The sequence below is a fragment of the Acomys minous genome (genome assembly GCF_964271855.1).
Source record: "Acomys minous genome assembly, chromosome: 7".
Lineage (NCBI taxonomy): Eukaryota > Metazoa > Chordata > Mammalia > Rodentia > Muridae > Acomys > Acomys minous.
In genome coordinates this window covers 112709149-112730693 of record NC_140488.1, presented here as the reverse complement: position 1 = coordinate 112730693, position 21545 = coordinate 112709149, and the positions used below count along the sequence as shown (strand labels likewise).

Below are 21545 nucleotides of genomic sequence, written 5' to 3'. Positions count from 1 at the left end.
CTCACTCTATCAAAATGTGAGGTAAATGAATCATTTATGTATCTGCTCTAAGTCAGTTCCTGAACCAGGCTATCATATTCTTAGTTTGACTATTACTATTTTTTTTCCTTTTTTTTTTACAGCCTATTATTTAGTATTTAAATTCTTCCCATTTTTAATCTAAGCAGTGATAGTCGGTAATCTCAATTTTATTAGAATTTTATTATTTCATCTGTTAGCAGAAATGTAGGCATAAATGAATACAGCAGCAGGTGATATAAACTCTTAAAGTAACACACATGTTTTTGACATTTCAGCTCAGTTCCCAAGTTGATTTAGTTTTAAACATATTTAAAATTAGTATCAAGTACCCAACTTCAGTAACTCTTTAGTGACTTGAAAAACAATGACACTTCATTTTGTTCTTAAATCCATGTATGTCACTTAACTTTATGACCATTGTTAAAAGTGTTAGCCTGACAATGTATTTTTTAAAAATGTATTCTGAGAAGATTCTATGTATCATTCTAAAATCTAGAGATTGCTGCAAGCTTTTTTTTGCCTTGAAGTATTTTACAATAACAAGTGAAAGATGACTGCTAAAGATCTGGGTCTGGACAGCTGGGCGTGGTGTCACACACCTTTAATCCCAACCCTTGGGAGGCAGAGGCAGGCGCATCGATGTGAGTTCGAGACCAGCTTGGTCTACAATGCAAGGACAGCCAGGGCTAACACAGTAAAACTCTGTCTCACAAAAAAAATATGTGTTTGTGACATGCTAGGGCTTTGTTCCATAATTTTACCAATCTCAAGGAATAAAGAGGCTGGCTTATGTCATTCATTTCAGCATTTACCTCAATTACCCTGAGGACTGTACTGTATTTTGGCTGTCACAGATAGATCATGCAGGGAATATCCTGGCTTAAATTCTGAAGTGCTTTCACTTCTGCTTGTTTCACTTTGAAATCTTCTAAAAAGAAGTTGACACATGATTTTGCGAATATTACTGGACATCAGGAAATACATGACTGGATCTAAGCAGCTGTTGAAAGAAGAGAGAACCAGCATGATCTCATTGGTTTTGTGAATGATTTCCTTCCAGTGGCAAGAAGACACGTTTAGCTGTGAAGAAATGTAGATGAATCGAAAGGCATGATAAGGCACAAAACATATAGTAAAAATGATCAGTACAATAAAGGAGTTCCGGGCTGTTGTAGCGTATTTGCCAGAATTAGGAAATTTTGACCTCCTTTTAGAAATTCTCAGTAGATTTTTACCAATCTTAATATATGAGAGGATTATCAGTAGGAAAATAAGCCAGAACATTACCACAAGAACAAAGTTAAAAATTGCTTCTCCCTTTGCATTATGCCTATCTCTGTAATGGAAACACATTGTGGAATTGTGCCCTCCTTTCTTCAGCGTCAAAATGATCATAGTTAAAAATCCAGCAAGAGCAATGGCCCATACTATACAGCAAACATAAATACTTTGCCTGGTGGTTATTGCTCTTCTTTGGTGTATAGACCGATTAATTTTTACATAGCGATCCAAACTGATAAACCCAAGCAAAATAATGCTAATGTACATGTTCATGTAAAATAGTGTCCCCACAACCTTGCAAAGAATCACACCTAGTGTCCACGTATTCTGGTTGATGTGATACATTATGCGGAAAGGGAGGCAGAAGATGAGCAGAAGGTCTGCAATGGCCACATTAAGTAGATAAATTTGGATGGAATTTCTTTTGCGGTGGATGCCCAGAAATACGTAGAGGGCAATGATGTTCCCAACTAGTCCCACGATGAATATAACAGAGTAGAAGGTTGTTAACACAGTAGATAGTAATTTTTCATCCATTGGACAGCTAGTGACATTCAGCACTCCTGAAAGATTTTGTGAAGCTTGGTCACTGTAATTACTTTTAAAGTGCATTCCATTGGAGGAGCAAGGCCAGCTGTCACCTGAAGTAGTCGTCATTGTTAGAGTGCGGCTTCTCGGTGTCTTCTGGAGCTATCAGGACAGAGTGCTAAATGGCATGCTTTTTTTGTGTGTCTTCAGATTGTCCTACAATAGAATGCCAAACGTTGAGTCAGTTGCTGTGATAATAACAACTTTAACACAAAGCATAAGCGAGGCTTTTATTTCAGACCTTATCCTATTTGGAACCGTTCGGCTATTCTACACAATTAGGTAGTAGCATTATTATATCACAAAACAGCAGTAAATACAGTAGGATCTCTCTAACCTTTTCTGTTGCTGTGGTACAGAGTTCATCTCGTCTATTATATTAAATAATTGAACCATGTGAGTATCTTTGCTTAGAGATGTCATTATGGGAATAGAGATAGTAAAACAGAAGCTCGTATTTTTCAAGGATGAATATCATTTTCCCCTAAAGGTGCTTATCACCCTCAGTGAGCTGGGTCTCCTGCTGATCCTGCCCTGTTTCCAGAATGCTTCCTGCTCTGCCCTTCCCCTTCATAGCTGGCATTCATTTATTTTTATATATATTGCCACATTGTGTATATTGGATAAGCTGTAGTGATTTCTCCTTCCACAGTGAGAACAGAAAAGAGGATCCTAAAGTTCTTCCTTCACCTAAGACCAAGATAGGAGTATTAAAATTACTCATCTATAGGAATATGCAGTTCCAAAACAGACCAAGGCTGGCACCTGCCTCTTTTCAGAGACTCATGTAGCACTTCACAGGAGAGCATAGTGGTCAAATAAAACCAGATCAGATAGCATCCAATAAAGCACTCCCAGCCGAGATGCATAGAGTGACATTACAGATGGGAAATGACACGTGGACTCCAAGATTATGAGAGGTTATATCATTTGAGATTGTCACCAGAACCTTCTAAGTATGTCATTTCTACTTGTTCCCAGTGCTACTTGCTTTTGAACATTTCTCAGGCATTTGATTGAACAATTCTCAGGCATTTGATTGTTGGGACCTATTCAATCAGACATCCTCACATTCCTTTCTTACAGTAACTGTCCTGTTTCTCTGTATGACCTTTACCAAAAAAAAGTGTATAGCAGAGGGCAGAAGAGATGGCTCAGTGGGGTGCAGGTGTGTTCTATCAAGTTGAACTACCTGCAACTGATCCCAGAATCTACGTGGTAGAAGTAGAGAACTGAGTCCACAGGTTGTTCTCTTGAGTTCCAGATGTATGCGGTGGCACTTGCTTGTCACACACAGACAAGTGTAATGAAAATTAAATACTTCAAAGCAGAACTTTCAAAATTATACCTAACTTCATAATCAAGGACAAATGATCTTTTCTAAGCCTCATTTCTCATTTGTAAAACTGCAAGGCTTTTATGTGAAACACTTAACCCTGATACATAAGTATTCAAAATAGTTTGCTTTTGGCCTGGGTCTTGAGGCTTAGTGATAAACACTTGTCTAGAATGTGTGCCGTCCTGGTTCAGTTCCCAGCACTTTAAAAAAAAAAAAAGTCTAGCTTTGAAAAACTAGGTACCTAACAATCAGTCTTAAACATTACAATTCACATAAGTACTGATTGGCTATTGGGAACAATATTAACGATATTAAGAGAGACCCTGCTTTCAGAAAGCATTTTTATAGGAGTGTGTGTTTAAACCCTAAATGCGGTAATAAAAAACATAGATTTTTCTTTTTTACTTTTTTTTTTTAAGACACGGTTTTTCTGTGTAGCTCTGGCTATCTTGGAACTCATCCTAGACCAGGTTGTCCTCGAACTCACAGAGATCCACCTACCTCTGCCTCTGCCTCCTGAGTGCTGGGATTAAAGGTATGTGTCATCACCACCCAGTTATAAAGAGAAGATCTTAATTATGATAATTATTTTTTCTAGTTGTCACTATTTTATGGTACTGAGGATTGAACCCAGAGCTTTACCCATACTAGGCCAATATTCTAACACTGAGTCACATCTCACCACAAGAATTAATTTGGCAATTTTGCTTACTTTTTAAATTAATCAGTTTTAGTTAGTATACACAATGTATTCAACTAAATACGACAACGTATATGTGTGTGTCATTACATTTTGCTCATATTCACCCCCACCACTCTTCCCTGCCCATCCATCTGCTTCCCTCCCCCAAATGGTACTTCTCTGCTTTAGTGTCATATGGATGGATGGGTAGATAGAGAGATAGATATTTAACTCAGTAATCTACATGGAAGAAAACATGCAGTCGGTTTTTTTTCACCCTCATTATTCCCCCTAATTCCCCCTCCTTTAGATCCGTTCCTCTCCCCCATTAGCCCTCTCCTTTTGCTTTTATGTGTTCTACATACTATATTTTTTGTATCTAGACTCTGTATACGAGAATAAACATTTAACATTTGTCTTTGCATAAGTAGTTTCTTGATTCAGTGTTATAAAGAGAGAAATATTTGGATGAATATAGCCTCTTTTAAAACTATATTTTGCAGCTGGGCGTGGTGGCGCATGCTTTTAATCCCAGAGCTTGGGAGGCAGAGGCAGGCAGATCTCTGTGAGTTCGAGGCCAACCTGGTCTACAAAGTGAGTCCAGGACAGCCAGGGCTACACAGAGAGACGCTGTCTCGAAAAGCATACATACATACATCTTCTCAATTCATGTATTTTGGTCACATACTGGCTTTTAATAGAAAGTAGCATTCAGCTTTAAATTTTGACAGAGTGGAGGAGTTGGTTTCAAAGAAGAGGAAGTGGCTGGTGAGGAGGAAGTTCTGTTAAGCCATCTTGAGAACTGTCTCCACAAGTTAGGACCATGGAAGGAGAAAAAGAGAAGGGGACTGGGAGGAAGGAATGAAGGAAGAGCTGAGGCTTGACTGTCCTGGGTCTCTGACACAGGAAGACGGATTTCACAATGTTTGTAGAAACATCCAGGCATGTTTCTTGTGATCTACCATCTTAAAAGGAAGAGACTGTTTAGGAAGGCTAGCAGGCTGCTGCTAATGCAGTGCCTTCCTTGCCGGTAAGAGGGAGAGAAAGCTATACTGTGTGGTTACACAGGAAGCCCCGCGGAGGCTCAGATAGAAACATCCTAGCCATAGGTAAATGATGCTGAACCTCAAGGGATATGACTGACAGCTCAGGAACCTTACATGACTTGGAATAGGCATCTGTAAGTGTATTTTAAACCCCCATGGGATTAAGAACCAAGTCTATTTTGTTTGCCTCTGTGTGCCAGGTGCTTAAGTCAATAAATATTACCGAACAAAAACAGGAGTTTGGGAGAAATAAATGTGAAGAGTTAAAAGTACAAGTACTGGAAGTTTTATCTGCATTCACAGAAACATAGTCCCTGCGCTGTCTCAGCACTGTAATACAGCCACAGCAAAACTAACCCCATCCTTGGTCTAATTCATAAATCTGTAGCGTCTTGAATGAAAATTCTTATTCACATGTACAGAGGGCAAAGCAAGGACCAGTGCTGGAAAGGGCAGAGACAGGTATTAACTCTTGTGAGGAAATGCTTTTGCAGAAGGAAGCCGTCTAGCTCAGAAGACACTAAGAGACTTCGTGCCAGAGGTTCATAGGTACAGCACTCTATAGGAGGGACTGTCAGGGGCAGTTGAGTCTGTGGATGAGCATCCCCTTTAAGGCTTACAGATACCAGTGTCTGGCTTCTTCCCAGATAGACTGATCTAGTTGTTTTGGAATGGACTTGGTACAGTGTAGTCAGGATAGAGCACTTGCACTAAATGGTCCAACAATTAACTAATCATTATCTTTTGCACTTGCCGTGATCCAGATGCTGTTTGAACACATGATATAATTGCTTTTATATGGTCTTTATGATAGCATGTGAGGTAAGGAAAGAACCATAGGTAGGGTCTTTACCCGTGGCCTCAAAGCTCTTAAGTGGCAGTGCCCAGGTTAGGACTGAGCTCTGACTCTGAAAGCCTCTGAACCTCCTCAGTAAACTTTACTCCTATCGTAACTGATCACTGTTTCCTTATTAATGTTGAATTCTGTCAGCCAATACTAATTTAATATGATTCCTTTACCACTGTCTACCATAGTTGTTTTAGGAAGAGATTTACCATCTAGCTTTGTTCCTTTGGAAGAGTTATTAATCTAGGTCTGTAAGAGTATGCAAATAAATTGACTTCACAGAATCAAGTCATTGATCAGAATTTATGGACTTAGTTCTAGGCCAAAGAGCAATAATCAAGATGTTTCTAGGAATATCTAGGCATATCCTGAGACCATTAACTCAGTACAAGTGAATGTACAAGTAATGTACAAGTAAAATTAAGCAATCAGTAGTAGTTGGACAAAACCACTAATAAGTCTTTTGATCTGTGTTAGTGTCAAGTTGAGAGAGAATAAAGCAAAAGCAGTGTGTCTCAGCCACAAGAGCACAGCATATAATACAGCAGCTAGCCAGCAGCTAGTGAGTATCAACCAATTGACAAGTTACAGCGTGTCTCAAACTTGGTAACTAACTTCTGTCACCTTTAAAGTCAGTTGAAAGCTGGGCTTGTATTTCTATAATGATAGCTTCTTGGGAGTCTAGGGCAGGAATCTAACAAGTTCATAGTGACTCTGTCTAACTTAGTGAGATCCTGCCTCAAAGGTATAAGTTTTAAAAGGGCCAGGAGCATATCTGAATGGTAGAGCAGTTGTCGAGCAAGCACACACAAAGCCCTTGGAGTTCAATCTCCAATGCTGCAAAAGCAAGAAAGTAAAAAAGTCAGCTGGTGTGTTTGGTATCATTCACTTATCATCATCATTATCAATTTGGGAAGGGGTTGGGTTCAAGACAAAGAGTTCCTCTGTGTAGCCCTGCCTGTCCTTGGAACTAACTCTGTAGACCAGGCTAGCTTCGAACTCATAAATCCACCTGCCTCTGTCACCTGAGTGCTGGGATTAAAGGTGTGCGCCACCATGCCCAGCTTTTCTTAAGGCTGCTTATTCATATTTCAAAAGCCACTTGTTCTATGTGTTAAGAATTTGCCAGTGAGCTGGGCGCAGTGGCACATGCCTTTCATCCCAGCACTCTGGAGGCAGAGGCAGGCGGATCACTGTGAGTTTGAGGCCAGCCTGGTCTACAAAGCGAGTCCAGGACAGCCAAGGCTACACAGAGAAACCCTGTCTTGAAAAAACAAACAAACAAGGAATTTGCCAGTGAAGATGAGAAATAAATAATACAGTAGTCACATTTATTTTCTAATAGCAGATAGTGTTTTTGTTACTCAGCAAATTCTGTTCCTATGTTTGCAACCCTGTGTGAGCACTCGTACCCCCCAGTGCCACCATCCTACCTCTCCCAGTTTTTCTTCAGTGGCTGCAGCCAAGAAGATAGCTTTTAAAATGCAATTTGTTTGTCAATTCTATCATCATCACATGTTGAAATACATACCTATTTGATAATGGACTGATAATAATGACTGAATCTATTCAGGCCATACTCTTCAGAAGTCACAGTAACCGCTGCATACAGAACAATTGAAAGCATGTTACTTTGGAAATAACGACGTTAATAGTATATTTTTGTCATAAACTTAGCTGTCTACTTTTAATTTTAGTTGTCTGAATTAATTTTTTAAAAGTACATTGTGGTTTCTTTTTCTTCAATATTCCCTTTATTTAGTTCCAAAACACAAAACTTAAAGTTTAATTGCTCTATGCTGTGAGATAGTAATAATATAATAAACAATATTTAAGATGAAGAGACAATATGGCTTAGTGGTCAAGAGATCACAGATAGTTTGTAGGATGTTACAATTAAATTTACAATGAAAATAACTTAACATCGATTCAAGTGCAGCCAAAAATCATTATGACACTATACACAATGCTATATAAACAACGTGACTGTTGTTATTACATATTCTATCCAAAAAACCAGAGCCTTGTTTGAAAAGCATTTACCCAGTGGCTCTAAAAAGCAAAGATTTGCTGATAGCACAATAGCATTGCCAGTATACATCGAGCGTCACTTTGAACCTTCAGTTAATCAAGTTTTAACTAAAACAAAGGCTCGTGTATGTGGCTTTTTAAAAAAATCAGAGAATACTTACAGTTGAGGCTTTCCTGAAGTAAAAGGAGTAAACTCAAACTCCCTAGTCCAGGTTGTGTCATCTGGGCTCTTCCATCCGGTGGTGGTGCAATTGGCTAGCGTTCTCTTCTTTTTTATATTCACATGTGGTACAGTTGTTTTTCCCCTTTTCTTTCTTTCTTCAGCGTGACAGCCTTTGGACTCCTCTTGAAGCTAAGAAAAGACCCCACTCTTAGCTTCAAAAGCAAACTTGAGGAAATTGTATTTTCTATGTGACTCCCTTCTAGCTTGAACTAAGGAGTGCTTCAGTCATCTAAAATGTCAACAAACTACAAAACACAAGCAGAAATGAGCAGATTTCGCCTTTCCTCAGAAATGATGAGTGATATGCTACATGGATTTTAGAGTATAACCCCTGACTTGCTGCTTCCTTCTGGATTTATTTTAGAAGTTGCTACTATCATGAAATGGTCTTGCTGCCCTGAATGATACTAACATTGCTGATAACTTTTTTACTCTTCAGTTTTGCTGAGGGTTTATTTGCTCTCTACATTATTTTAGTATCATTCTATGCCTTCTTTAAAGACCCTGGATTTTTTACAATTTAGGGATTAGGTAGCATTTGTAGTGCTGTTCTCTTCTCCGCATAACAACAAACTCACCCCAGTAAACTGAAACGCTTTGTCCTATGTCAAGGAAAATATGACGAGTCTCTGCAGCTTCCATTCTGGTCCTAGTCCGCTATTTCACTACCATCAATTCATCTGTGTAACTGCTGGCCCTGTACTTGAGCATCATTTCCTCTTTTGGTTATTGTTTAGAGCATAATTGTCATTCTGCAACTTTGTTTAGTGTTTAAGTCACTGGGCTTCATCTAACATTGTAAGGATTTCTGGCAATATTCTTCTGAACATTATATTCTCCAGAGCTTTTACTTTAGTAAAACGCATGAGACGATAATTTTGTATGGCTAGAATCAAAATATTTTATAACTCCTACTTCCCCCTGAGAACCTCTGAGAAGGAAGATGCTTACTATATTTGTCTGGCAATATTTTTTTTCTTACTGTGGTAAGCAACACATACCACTAAATTTACCACATAGCCAGTTTTGAGTGTATCATTCAGAGGTGCTAAGTGTACTTATATCATCGTGCAGCAGAACACCGTAACATTTTCATGTTGCAAAATTAAAACTATAGCCCACTATACACTAAATTTTCTCTCCCCCTATTCCCAACATGAGCAACCATGACTCTGTGGCATTAAGTAGAATGATGCACAAACTCTTTGTGACTGGTTTGTTTTACTTAGCCTCCTCTCCTTGAGGGTCATCCGTGCTATAACATGTACCATAATTTCCTTCATTTTTAAGGCTGCATATTTCTATTATTTTGCTATATTTCCTTTTCATTATTATCTTCCAATGGGCATGTAGGTTATCTCCACTTATGGGCAATTCTGAATACTGGTGCAACAAACAAATATATTCAAATATCTCTTCAAAATTCTGGGAGGATTTTTCATGACCAAATGAGTCATAAAATGCTTTTTTTTATCTCCTGAAATCTAATAGAAATACTATTTCAGTATTGTACTTTTGTGGCACACTTACGCCATCCCATTTCAAAATCGTGGTTTTAAACTTTAGTGTTCTCATATTGTAGCCACATTTTCTCCTTGATGTAAGTCAGCAAGGCCACCATCAGGTTCGAGTATTATCTTCTCATTCTACATATGTGCCAGGGCCTGTTCAATCTGAACCTTCTGTTTGTCACCATCCCCTCTTCATGTGAAACTCAACCCTAGTGAAGTTCAGCTCACCACCTCCTCCAACCCTGCTCTTCCCCAGTGACGATTAGGACTGCTGGGTACAAGTATACGGTCCTACACAGTGGCCTGTCTTCAGACAGGCAGTCCGAAACCTTAAAGCCCACCCCGACTGCCAGCAGTCCTTAATTCGAACCCTCATGTCCTTAGTGCAGTAATTCTCAAGGGTTGAGACTTCCAGACCAGTAGCATCCATAGCATTCAGAAGCTTGCAACCAGTCTACACTCTAAACTCATCCAGACCCAAGAGCCAGAAAATCTGGAACTGCCCTAGTTTATGCTCCTTCAAAAATAGTGTTTCACACCTTCAACCTCTCAGACTGCCAGCAACCTCATTTCCTTCCCCTCTCTGACTTAGTAGTTGCTTTTCGTTTCCTAAGAAAATACAAGCAGTTAGAAAGTAACCTCCTCTACAAGACACATTACAGGAAATGTGTGCATTTTATTTCTTATTTTTAATATCCTACCAATAAGGAGGGAGATATTGAGGGATAGTAAAGAGAAGACAAAAAAAACTAGACCTCTCTGAATATTATTTGTCTTCACAGTTTTGAGTTTGGAGTACAGGCATGTTTTGTGTAATTAAAACACCAAACTATACAAATCTAATTAAACTAAATGAGCCTCATTATATAACAAAGCGAAAGCAAAACCACATGGAGAAGTTATTTTCGATGCCTGTAAAATAGGATGAGGGGATTGAGGTCATAATTTTAGACTTAGAAAAAAGCTACACTGTGCAATACAGTAATCAAAATTAGGAAATTTCCATTGAAAAAAATAACATTATGTATTGGACAATCCTTGTTCCAGATTTTTATCACTTGCCCTAAAAATATCCTTTACAGCAAAAATACAAGAACACATTTAGCTGTGATACTTCTTTAGTTTCACTAAAACCCTTGAATCCAGAGCTATTTTTGAAGAGCATAAGCCTGCTACTTTCTAGAATATCTCTTGGGCTTTTCTCCAGAATTAGATCTGATTGCACTCTTTGCCATGGATACCATGACAGTGTTACTGGTTTCTCAATGCATCATATCAGAGATGATGCATTATTACCCAGCCCCATTCTCCCTTGAAATATTACTGTTCCCTTTTGTAATTACTAAGTATCCTATAGGGAGGTACCTTGAGGATATGTACATCTCCTGTCACTGTTCAAACTTTGCCCAGATAATTAGCATTCTTGGTAATACCTACCTAGATCAAGTATGTTAATGAAAAACTGCTGAATGGTGATTTTTTCAGATTCCAACATTTCTTACCGTATTTTATTTATTTATTATTTTACTTGAAGAAAGGCATTTCTGCCAGGCATGGTTGGCGCACACCTACTCAGGGAAAAAAAAAAAGAAAAGCCATTTCCTCCTCTTTTTTGAGGTCAATCTGGTCTACATAGTGATTCCCAAGACAGCCAGGGCTACACAGAGAAATCCTGTCTCAGGGGGAAAAAAGAAAGCCATTTCCTCTTCTCCCTATGTGTTTGTTTCCTGATTTATTTATATCAATGTGGACTTACAGCTTACTTCCTTGATAGTAAAATAATACTGTGACTGAACTAATAATAATAATAATAATATAAAAAGAATAAAATAATATAAGAAGAAATTATACAGCTAATAACCTTGCTACTGCTACTGTACGTATTATTATTTTAAAACCTATATGTATTTCTTAATGTTACAATACAGTTCTTCATCATTAGATTATTTCATTGCTACTTCATAATTGCAGGTTTTCTACTGTTATGATTTATAATATAAATACCAATATAGCAAGATATCTGATTTGTGATCCCCCCCCCAAAAAAAACGAGTTGTGGCCTACAAGTTGAGAACTGGTATAGACAAAGCAAATGGATAATTAAGTCACTGTTATTAGACATCAAAATTACTTGTTAAATCAAAGAAGTCAAAACCTTATAGTTAAATAAGAGTGAGTTTGAAATTTTCCCCTTCTATAAAGTACACATTTTAAACTCTGTGTACTGGGAAAGTGAAGCAATAGTAACTAAGTAACTGTATGCTCGGGAGCCTCTTGTAGATTTAAGTACCTTTTCCCACTAAAAGGAAAAGGGGCTGCTTAGACAAATGACTGGTTTCAGATCTGGGCTAAGAGTAACACAAGCTTAGGATAGCCTCTTGCGCCTGAAAGCAATGAAGTTAACAGACTCCTGTAATCCTAGGGAAGGGTAGAGGATCTGACTTAAAGGAGTTCCCATTAACCAAAAGTGGGGAAAGTAAATAATCAAAATGAAAAAAGAAAAGGCAGCAACTGATTGAAACACATCAAATGTAATAAAGTCTATAAATTCATAATATAAAGTGCTCTTGAGTCACCTTTGGAAGTTGCCTAGATATCGAACCACTCTGGTTTGATATCAACTTCGGTTCATAGCACCTTTATTCATAATAAACATTAAGAAAACATGAAAGGCAGAGAGATGGCTCAGTGACTAAGAGTATTTGTTCTGCAAGCGTGATGACCCAAGTTCAGATGCCAGCGCTCATAAAAGCCGGCCATGCCCACTGGTAGGGAAGGGAGTGGAAACAGGATGCTCTCTGGAGTTTGCTGGCATCCAATCTAGCTCCAGGTTCAGTGAGTAACTTAGTCTCAAAGGAATAAGGTGATAGAGCATAACACCTGATACTTTGTCTGGCCTTCATGTGCGTGCATGTGCATATACCTCACAAATGAGTGCCACGCACGCGCGCGCGCACACACACACACACACACACACACACACACACACACTTTAAAAAACAGATAGCCCAGCACACTGGTGCACACCTGTAATCCCACGACTTGGGTGGCAGAGGAAGGTGCATCTCGGGGAGTTCGAAACCAGCCTGATCTACAGAGTGAGTCTAAAACAGTCAAGGCTACACTGGGAAACCCTGTCTTGGGAACAAAAAACAAAACAGGAAACAGCTCAAACATGTCCCTCTCCAAGTAGAGTGAAATACAGTAATAAAAACATAACTTCCTGATCACAAGAAAATGGCTGGATCTTGGAAACATTGAAAGAAAACTTGTATGAAACAGTGCATTTTTATTTGCTTTGATGTATACAAAGTCCTAACACTGGCAAAGAAAGCCTTTACTCTAAAACTCCCAGAACAGTGTGGGATAGCAGCAGAGACTGGGTGGGAAGTGGGTAAGAGGGTTTCTGGCATGGTGGTACTGTCCTGATAGGGCTCTGGGTTGCACAGATGCACTTCGTCCAAACTCTCTAGTAGTATATTGTTATGGGCACATTTCATGCTCTGTAAATTTTACTTCAATATTCTTACAGACACGTGAAGTTTTTAGGACCTCAAAGTGGGAAGCTATGAAATGAGGCTGCGACTATCATTAAGTGAACAGTTGATAGTGAATCTCATGATAGGTCAGGCACATAAGACCTGAACTTACAGCTGAATCCTGTCACTAGAGCTTGGCAACCAGGCATAGTCTTACTGATGAGATATAACCATTAAAGCAGATGAAGTTTGCTGCCTCTAATCAAGATTCTGGGTGTAACTATGAGTCTCCATGAAATGCAGCAAAGTGTGAAACATAATAAATGATAAGCTCTGTGGGGAACACTAGCCAAACCTACACTGTAGGGGACTTTATGGGGGAAGTTACCGATTATCTTTAAATCAATACCATGAAAATTGGAAAGGAAAAGAGAATATAGTAGAAGGGGAAATCTGTTCTGCAGTACAGCAATATATGGGCCAAGGATGCTACTTAATTTTTAGATAGGATCTTTTGGAGTCCAGGATGGCCTCAGGCTTACTGTTAATAGGCAATTGAGGTTGACTTTGAACTCCCGATCCTCCTGTCTTCACCTTCCAAGTGCTACAGTTTGCCTCTTATTTTAAACTAAACCACAACTAAAAAGTATTGTTATGATAGTCAAGAAAAATTGCATGTGGTGTGAATAGTAGGGAATTAGAGGGGCCAGAGAAATAGCTCAGCGAATAAGAGAAGTTGCTGCTCTTCCAGAGGACTGGGGTTCACTTCCCCAACACCCAGATCAGATGACTCACATCTTCCTGTAACTCAAGCTCCAAGGAATCAGATACCCTCTTCAGCCTCTGCAGGCACTGCACTTTTATGTACACACACACACACACACACACACACACACACCATGTTTTCAGAATCATTCAAATGTACTGCTAGGCATATGAGAGAATATAGTATTTGAGCAGCAACAAAAGTCACTACAATTAAGTTCTTTTCTGACACCACTTCCAACAAACTTCCAAGAAGAAACAGATAAAGATCAGGCCCTGTCACCTTTCCACTATTGACTCTAGAGATAATAACACTTTTTTAAAAAACAGGTGCAATATTACAATTTTCTTTGTTTTCATTCATGTCATGAGAAAAAGCATTGTCTCAGCAAGATAGGATGAGAGATGGCAATCTTGTAGAGTAGAGCAGTGTTGGTGAATTGTGGGAAAAAAACAAGTAAAAACCACCAACAAGTAAACTATTATTCTAAGATGGTTTCAATGTTCGTTGCCTGGTGTAGAGATAAGCTAGTAAGCTCAGTACACTGCAGAAGCCACATTGAACCAGTCCCGAGCCCTGCAATCCACAACTTAGTTATCTGAGTGCCCACCTCTCATGAAATCCTGAAAGTATTTTTTCCAGAAATTTAAAAGACCCTTTAAAATATGAACACAAAACTTAAAGTCATTTGCTACAGATTATGTAGGAGGGCGAATGAGAGTGTTTACAACAGTTGTCAGGTGACTTGACCACCAATGCTTCATCATTTGTTAGATATACTTCTCTTATTCAGGTTAATAAAGAATGTGTTTCACACAGTTAAAAGAAAAAGAAAAAAGAAAAAAGATGAGGTCCTCTAAGGAAACCACCATTGTTTCCACAATGTAGGAAGGAAAGCAAGTCCACAGGCAAGAAATCCCTGGGACACAGCTTAATTCAAGTTATTAAAACCCAACATCCATGCCTTTATTCTCAGCACTTAGGAAGCAAAGGCAAGCAGTTCTGTGGAGTTTAAGGCCAACCTGGTCTGCACTGTAAGTTCCAAGACAGCCAGAGCTACATAGGAAGACCCTGTCTCAAACAGCAACAACAAAATAGCCATTTGATTCTCCTCTTACTCAGGGATAGAAAAAAAAATAAAAGAAAGACAATGGTAAGGCTGAACAAAGAAAAAGTCATTGGCATCCCATAAGGCCCAAGTATAGTGACTGTAAGTAAAATCACATTGTAGCAGGAAAAAGTATACCATGTATTTTTGCTGAAACAAATAAAAACTGTCAATCAAATGAAGAGACTATTGCACCAAAAAAGGAAAATATATCTGCATTTCGTGAACATCCTTGCTTTTTGTAGGTGATAGTTTAATCTTGGAAGCAAATAATTTCTAAATCTTTAGAGAAAGCATTCAGAAGTGAGAAAAGGACAAAGAATTCAAGAATATAAAGTAATTCAAAAAGCCTTTTTATTAAAAATTACCGTATTTTCTCATATAAGATGACCCCCAACTTTAACTTTAACCTTTCCAGTTAAAATATAGTTTAGAATATACTCACCATGTAGGACTACCCCTCTTCCAAAGTACACCCTGTGCAGCAGACTAGGGCTGCAAACTCTCTTTTAACTGGAAAAGTTAAAGTTGGGGGTCATCTTATATGCCAGAAAATATGTGTTATTATTTGAGATGGGTTTTTTCTCTGTAGTCCTGGCTGTCCTGGAACTCAGAGATCTGCCTGCCCTGCCTCCCAAGTGCTGAGATTAAAAGTATGCATGCTGCTACCACCCAGCTCCAGATGCTTTTTTTTTTTTTTTTTTTTTTTTACTGAAAACTGCTTTTATAATAGGTTTTTAATGTTTTAAATACACATAGTTTTTTATTTGGGGGAGGCTGGAGGTGTCAGAAGACAATTTGTAGGAGTCTCTACCTGGTGAGTCCCAAGGGGTCAGACTTGGTGGCAAGTACCTTTACCTTCTGAGCCGCGTGGCCAACCCAATTCTGATGGTTCTTTTTAAAGTACTACTGTGGTATTTTATTTAGTGTAATGTTAATTGAATTCTTTTTCCTTCTCTTTAGTTTGATCATTGGTTTTTCTTTTCAGCCCCACTGTGTTCTCCTCGCCTCAAAAGAAAACTCAGCTCCTGTCAAGCTTGGGGGCTTCGGAGTAGCTATCCAGCTAGGAGAATCTGGACTAGTCGCCGGAGGTAAGACACTTGAACACGCTTCCTCCCTTTAAGACCTGCTTTCTTTTAAGTTGGTGTAAAATTTCAACCTCGGTACTAATCTAGCCTGAGTGTTTCACATCTCATTCTACCCAGAACTATCAGATAGTTTTCAATTTAGCGACTCTGTAGTCATAACTAGAATTTTAGTCCCTCAAGAATAGAAACTGTGGGCTTGCAGGAGTAGTTTGGTGGCAAAGCAGCTGCCTAGCATGCGTGAGACACTGGGTACCAGCTCCTGCACTGCAGAAAGTGCTGTGTTGATTTCGCCATCATATCCATCCCTAGCACTTCACAGAGAAGGAGCCCCACAAAAGCACAGTATAAGAGCAACGCACAAAGAAGTTAGTTCGGAAGTTGAACTGGACAAATAAAGTCCCTTCTCGCATATACAGATTTCCCTTTTAGGGTCACACATATCTAAGTTTAAATTTCCTACCATTTTCCTTTTTCTGTATATCAAAGAAGCCTGCTGAAGTCGTCAGCCTGTGTATTGGTGAAGGGCAAATAGAAAAGAATACAGGCCGATTTACCAAAAACAAGACATGATTTTTAAATTCCTATGCCATAATAGAAAATGAAAAAGTAAAAGTAGGAATTTTGTATACTGGTACATAGAAGCGGATGCCAATTCAGATTCCAGTATTGTGGGGTTTTGATGTATTCTTTTCAACAGAATCCAGACCACAATCCCGCCTGGAGTTTACGTCTAGTTCTTGGTTTTGCAAATTGCATACCTCTCCATTCTGTACTGCTGGCGTATCAGTGCTTTCTCTTTTCCGCCTCCAAGTATTAACAGCTTCACGGAGAATAAAAACCTGAGAGGCCTTTAACATGGAGGCTTCAAGTCAACTTGCCACCCTTCAGAATACTTCTGCAATGAGGTGTGCTGATGTACACACAGCATCCCAGCCGTTGGGAAGCTGAGGCAAGAAGATTACTTTGAGTCTGAGACCAGCCTAGACATACAAGAAAACCAACAAATGTTCATGTTAAATTCAAATGCTTTCCAAACCCTAACCGTCAACATAGCTGTCTGTTACACAAGACATTTCATTCCATTTGATTGTGGCTAGAGCAGTAATAACATGAGCCGTCTTCTGGAAAATGTATGTGAGTTATAGTTGTATTTTAAAACTACTCTCTGCCACACTGCTCTCTGGAATTAAATTGTATTAAGTTCTTCTAATCTTAACTTGCTTTTCCAGCTGAAGATTTCCAATAACATGAGAATGAGAGAAAATGAGACAAATTCCTTTTATATGTTGCGTACTGAAATGACTTTGTGTCTGTTACTCTGGATCTGCATCTGTTCATATTCATTGTGGCAAAGACGATTTTATTTCACAAACCTTGAATAATGAGAAAAGGAGATTTAGGAAGCTTGCATCCATGTTCACCTGTTTTTGTAATTCCATGAACCCTTCCCCTAATTTTTTCAACCATTTTGAACTCACAGCATGTCCCATTCTTCCAAAATTACTATTCTCTATGTTCTAGAATTAAAATCCTTTTTTTTTTTTTTTTTAAATTGAGACAGGATTTCATGTGGCCCAGGCTGGCCTCCAACTCGATAATGTATTGAAGGCAGCTCGGTGGAGGAGTGCCTGACTATCATGTACAAGCTTTGTTTCCTTGTAGATTACAATCTTTTGATTACCTGGGCTTCCCAACAGAAATGATTATCTCCTTCGCATGCTCTACATAGTAAAACGACTTAACTCTATTACACTTCAACTGTTCGGAGAATCCACTTGCCCTGGATACAACCCAGAAAATAATCACAATGTAGTAAAACCATTTACCCTTAAAACCCATTCCCAGCCCTCTCTGTTGAGAACTAAATACATACACAGGAGGCTGCCTTCCTCCTGGTCTTCATAAAATGGTGTAGATTTGTGTCTCCTCATAATTTGCACCTGCTATTGCAGCTGTTTAGAATGCCTTCTGTCATTTTATCTGTCACATTTAGCTGTTTGCTTGAAGACTAAGCTAATAATTATTGTCTTGTAAAAGCCAGCATATTAGAACTGTCCTAGTTCTGTGACCTATCCCTTCTCTTCCGTCTAACCAGAACTATCTAGGTTGCCCACTTCCTTACAGATTTTATCAAGGAAGTGTAATAGTAGCAAAGAGAAGAGCTTTGTAAGGGGTGTAGGAGCCATGGCTCATCCCTGTACATAACCACCACACCTATCACAGTGGCTAGGGCCCAGCAAGCACTCTGGAAATGTTTAAATAAAAGACTCTGGTGACTAGTCATTTTCTAGTTATAAGCAACAAATTGCGAGGTGCCAGGACCAGAGAAAGCATGGTGAGAGGGGGGAAAAAATGAAAACCTGATGACAAAATGCACAACAGCCATCTGATTTTTACAGAGATCCATCAGTACATACCAGTGAGGCTCCTGAGAGTTATGATCTGTTCTGTAGTCAATTGTAAGTCACCACAGAAAGGCTGAATGATGTGTGACAGTGTATGTAAAAATCGTCAGGAAACTGTAAAAAGCCTAGAAAATGAGTAAGGTGAAAGCTGTTGTATGTATGAAGATTCAAATCCTAAGTATTAAAAGCCTAGCCACTCCTGCCTGAAGTTTGAGGGAAGGCTTTATTATTACATTGAAATTAGCATTTAAATATTGATTACATATTTGAGGTATTTCATAAATAGTTGCATGTCTGGTTTAGTAATTGGTTTCCTGTTCTTAGAACTCTATGATCAAAGTCATAAAAGTCAAGTGGTCATAAAGAGAGAGAGAGAGAGAGAGAGAGAGAGAGAGAGAGAGAGAGAGAGAGAGAGAGGGAGAATTAATATAAAACACAAGGAGTTTGATGAAGTTTTCACATTCCACTGATGTACTTGTAATTTAAAAAGCCACCACTGTATCTCTGTCATCTCTGAGCAAATTTATGAAATGTTTCCATTGTGGGGAGACTTCAGTCCATGTAGATGAAGAGAGCCTCTTTAGGATGGTTGGGCCTGACTCTGGTGGTTTCGATTATTCCCCACAAGGAGCCCCGCCCCCCAATGAGTCACTCTACCTGAGTAGGAAGTCATAGGAAATGAGTGTCAAAGTACCATCTGAACTTGTCAGCAGGTACCCAACAGGTCATGGTAGCAGTACTGCAAATGGTACCTTGAGCTTGTGGCCATACTCCTGAAAGCTCCTGCCCTGTCCATCAAAACAGTGTTTATTTTCCTGAACCCCTGCCTTATGGAGACTGCCATGAAGGGAAGTTCAGCTCCCATTACTGCAGTTCCTTTATGTTGCTTGAAGAAGCAAAACCAGACAATCCAGAAATAAAAAAATGTTCTCTCGTCAGCTCCTTATAGCCAGTACTGAGTTTTTATGATACATTTTAAGTGAAGGTATTTTTCCTGCTGGAAACCTGAGATGGATCTCTTTCTGTATGAGAAATGGGAGGGGAAGGCAGAAAGAGCTGCAGCCAGAGACACATCTGCAATCCAACTTGAAGCGCTCATTAGCTCCCTCCATCCAAGCTGAGTGTGATAACCACCAACAGGCCTTGGCCTCAAATTCTCTGTAGATGGTCTCTTAGGTTCTTTTTAAACTCTGGACCACAGCGAGATAAAGTATTTTACAAAGTAAATACTTCTCCAAAGTAAAAAAGGACCTTGGATTCAGCCTAAGTAGAGACAGGCGGGCAGACGAAAAACAGACAGAGGAAGGAAGGGCAAGGCTGGGCCTGCAACATGTAGAAAAGCTGCCAAGTCTGTCTGGCAGTGGCAGCCCTAAAGTCCTCTCCTTACAGAGTTTAGGACTTCTGTTCCTCCAGAGAGGAAAAGACTACCTTGAGAATACTCAATTCAAGATAGTTATAATGCACAAGCAGCTAGTACCCGATTCCCTCTAGAAAACTGGTTTTTTATGAGAGCGAGGAAAGAGAAAACTCTTGAAAGAAGGTGAGTCACAGAGGATTGCCCAGGAGGCGATCCTGATTCTGCTTTAGTGTACGCCATCGGTTTGCTCCCGTTCTCTTTAAATGTTAACATTAGGAGTAACCTAAGAGTTCCCACTCCAATAGCCAGTGAGAATTGCTAGGATCGATTGCATAGGAACTTGGCAATTAAAAGTAATCTTTTTGTATGAAACTTTTGCTCACTGAGCCCTCTCCCTGCCCCTGCCTCTCTAGGCCTTTCTCCTCTTCCCAGGAGGTACAGGTTGGCCAACTCACTCTTCCCCTACCCCTGCTCTAAACGGAAACATTTAAACTTCCTCAAGAAGCAAAAAAATAAAAGACCTATTATATAACATGCAGAATTCAGAGCTCCAAGGTCATGTTCTAGACACAGTGTTTTTGGACCTCGTGGTCAGATAAACTATTTTTTTTTTCCTTCAATGAATTCCTTTTATAAGAGGAAAGGAAGTGATAGAAGAACATTGATATTGGTAAATTTTCTCATTCCGACAGATACTGCTTTTCCATTTTCAGATTTCAATTGGGGGGGGGGAAGCTCATTTCACAAAACCATAATGTTGTTGTTTTAAATACAGGACGCGTTGGAACACCACACTTTATGGCCCCAGAAGTGGTCAAGAGAGAGCCTTACGGAAAGCCTGTCGATGTCTGGGGCTGCGGTGTGATCCTTTTCATCTTGCTCAGCGGTTGTTTACCTTTCTATGGAACCAAGGAAAGATTGTTTGAAGGCATTATTAAAGGAAAATATAAGGTAATGGATTATGATCGTTTTCTTTTCCATTTAGATGAAATGATCCTGAAGTTTTGAAGTTACTGTCTTTGCTTACTAACTGACTGCCACCTAGGTACCCGCTCCACCAGAGCAAAGGTCTGTGTTGACATCAAGACCCAGTAGTCTTGTGAAGCACAGTCGGGTCTGGGTAAGTTTGAGTCACCATGAACTCAATTCAATGAGCAGCAGACTTCTGTGGTCCTTTTTTTGTATACTTAAGAAAAGGCCTTTATTTTTAAAGTTTTTTTCCAAACTCATAACATTCAAATGGAAATTTCACTCAGGCTCTTTCAGTCATTTCTTATCTTAATTTTACATTTCCATCAACCTAGCCAAAAAAAAAATGTCATTATATTGCAGAGGAAACTGACATGTGAGCATTATAACCATGTTTCATAATAACAATTCACAGGTATTTTCTCTAAAGAATTTACTTTTACTACTTTTATGTAAGTGTCTCATGTAGGTAAATGCATGTTGGATACCCTAGAGCCAGAGTACAGGCAATAGTGAGCCACCCAGTGTGGATGCTAGGTGCCAAACTCGGGGCCTCCAAAAGAGCTAAGCTATCTCTCAAGCCCCAATTTAGAGGCATTTTGATATGACTTAAACATTCATATTCTGTACCTACTATGCATTAAAAGCCTCAAATATTATCAGTCTTGTAAGTACCGTATTACTGCTTTTGTTATTTAAAAAATTAATGCTATTACTGACATTGTAGAGGGCTATATCAAAAAAAGACCTAAGGAGTCTCAGAAATAAGTAAGCTGAAGGTCCATCCATAGTCCCAAATCTTCT

The 21545-nt window shown here is 39.1% G+C and overlaps 2 protein-coding genes across 12 annotated transcripts in view; one reads left to right on the top strand and one right to left on the bottom strand.

Moving 5' to 3' along the window:
* Positions 1-21545, top strand: part of CASK (calcium/calmodulin dependent serine protein kinase) — a 331352-nt gene that overhangs the window by 204960 nt on the left and 104847 nt on the right. For all 11 annotated transcript variants that reach the window (XM_084789615.1, XM_084789614.1, XM_084789620.1 and 8 more), the window contains exons 6-7: positions 15911-16013; positions 20548-20723. In XM_084789615.1, coding sequence (XP_084645741.1) covers positions 15911-16013; positions 20548-20723 — 279 coding nt within the window. The remainder of the gene's footprint in view (positions 1-15910; positions 16014-20547; positions 20724-21545) is intronic.
* GPR34 (G protein-coupled receptor 34) lies at positions 183-8752 on the bottom strand. Its single transcript, XM_084791108.1, has 4 exons — positions 8637-8752; positions 7997-8187; positions 7336-7406; positions 183-2046 (listed from the first exon to the last, which is right to left on the bottom strand). The coding sequence occupies exon 4, from the start codon at positions 1957-1959 to the stop codon at positions 835-837; it is 1125 nt and encodes a 374-aa protein (XP_084647234.1). The 5' UTR covers positions 1960-2046; positions 7336-7406; positions 7997-8187; positions 8637-8752; the 3' UTR covers positions 183-834.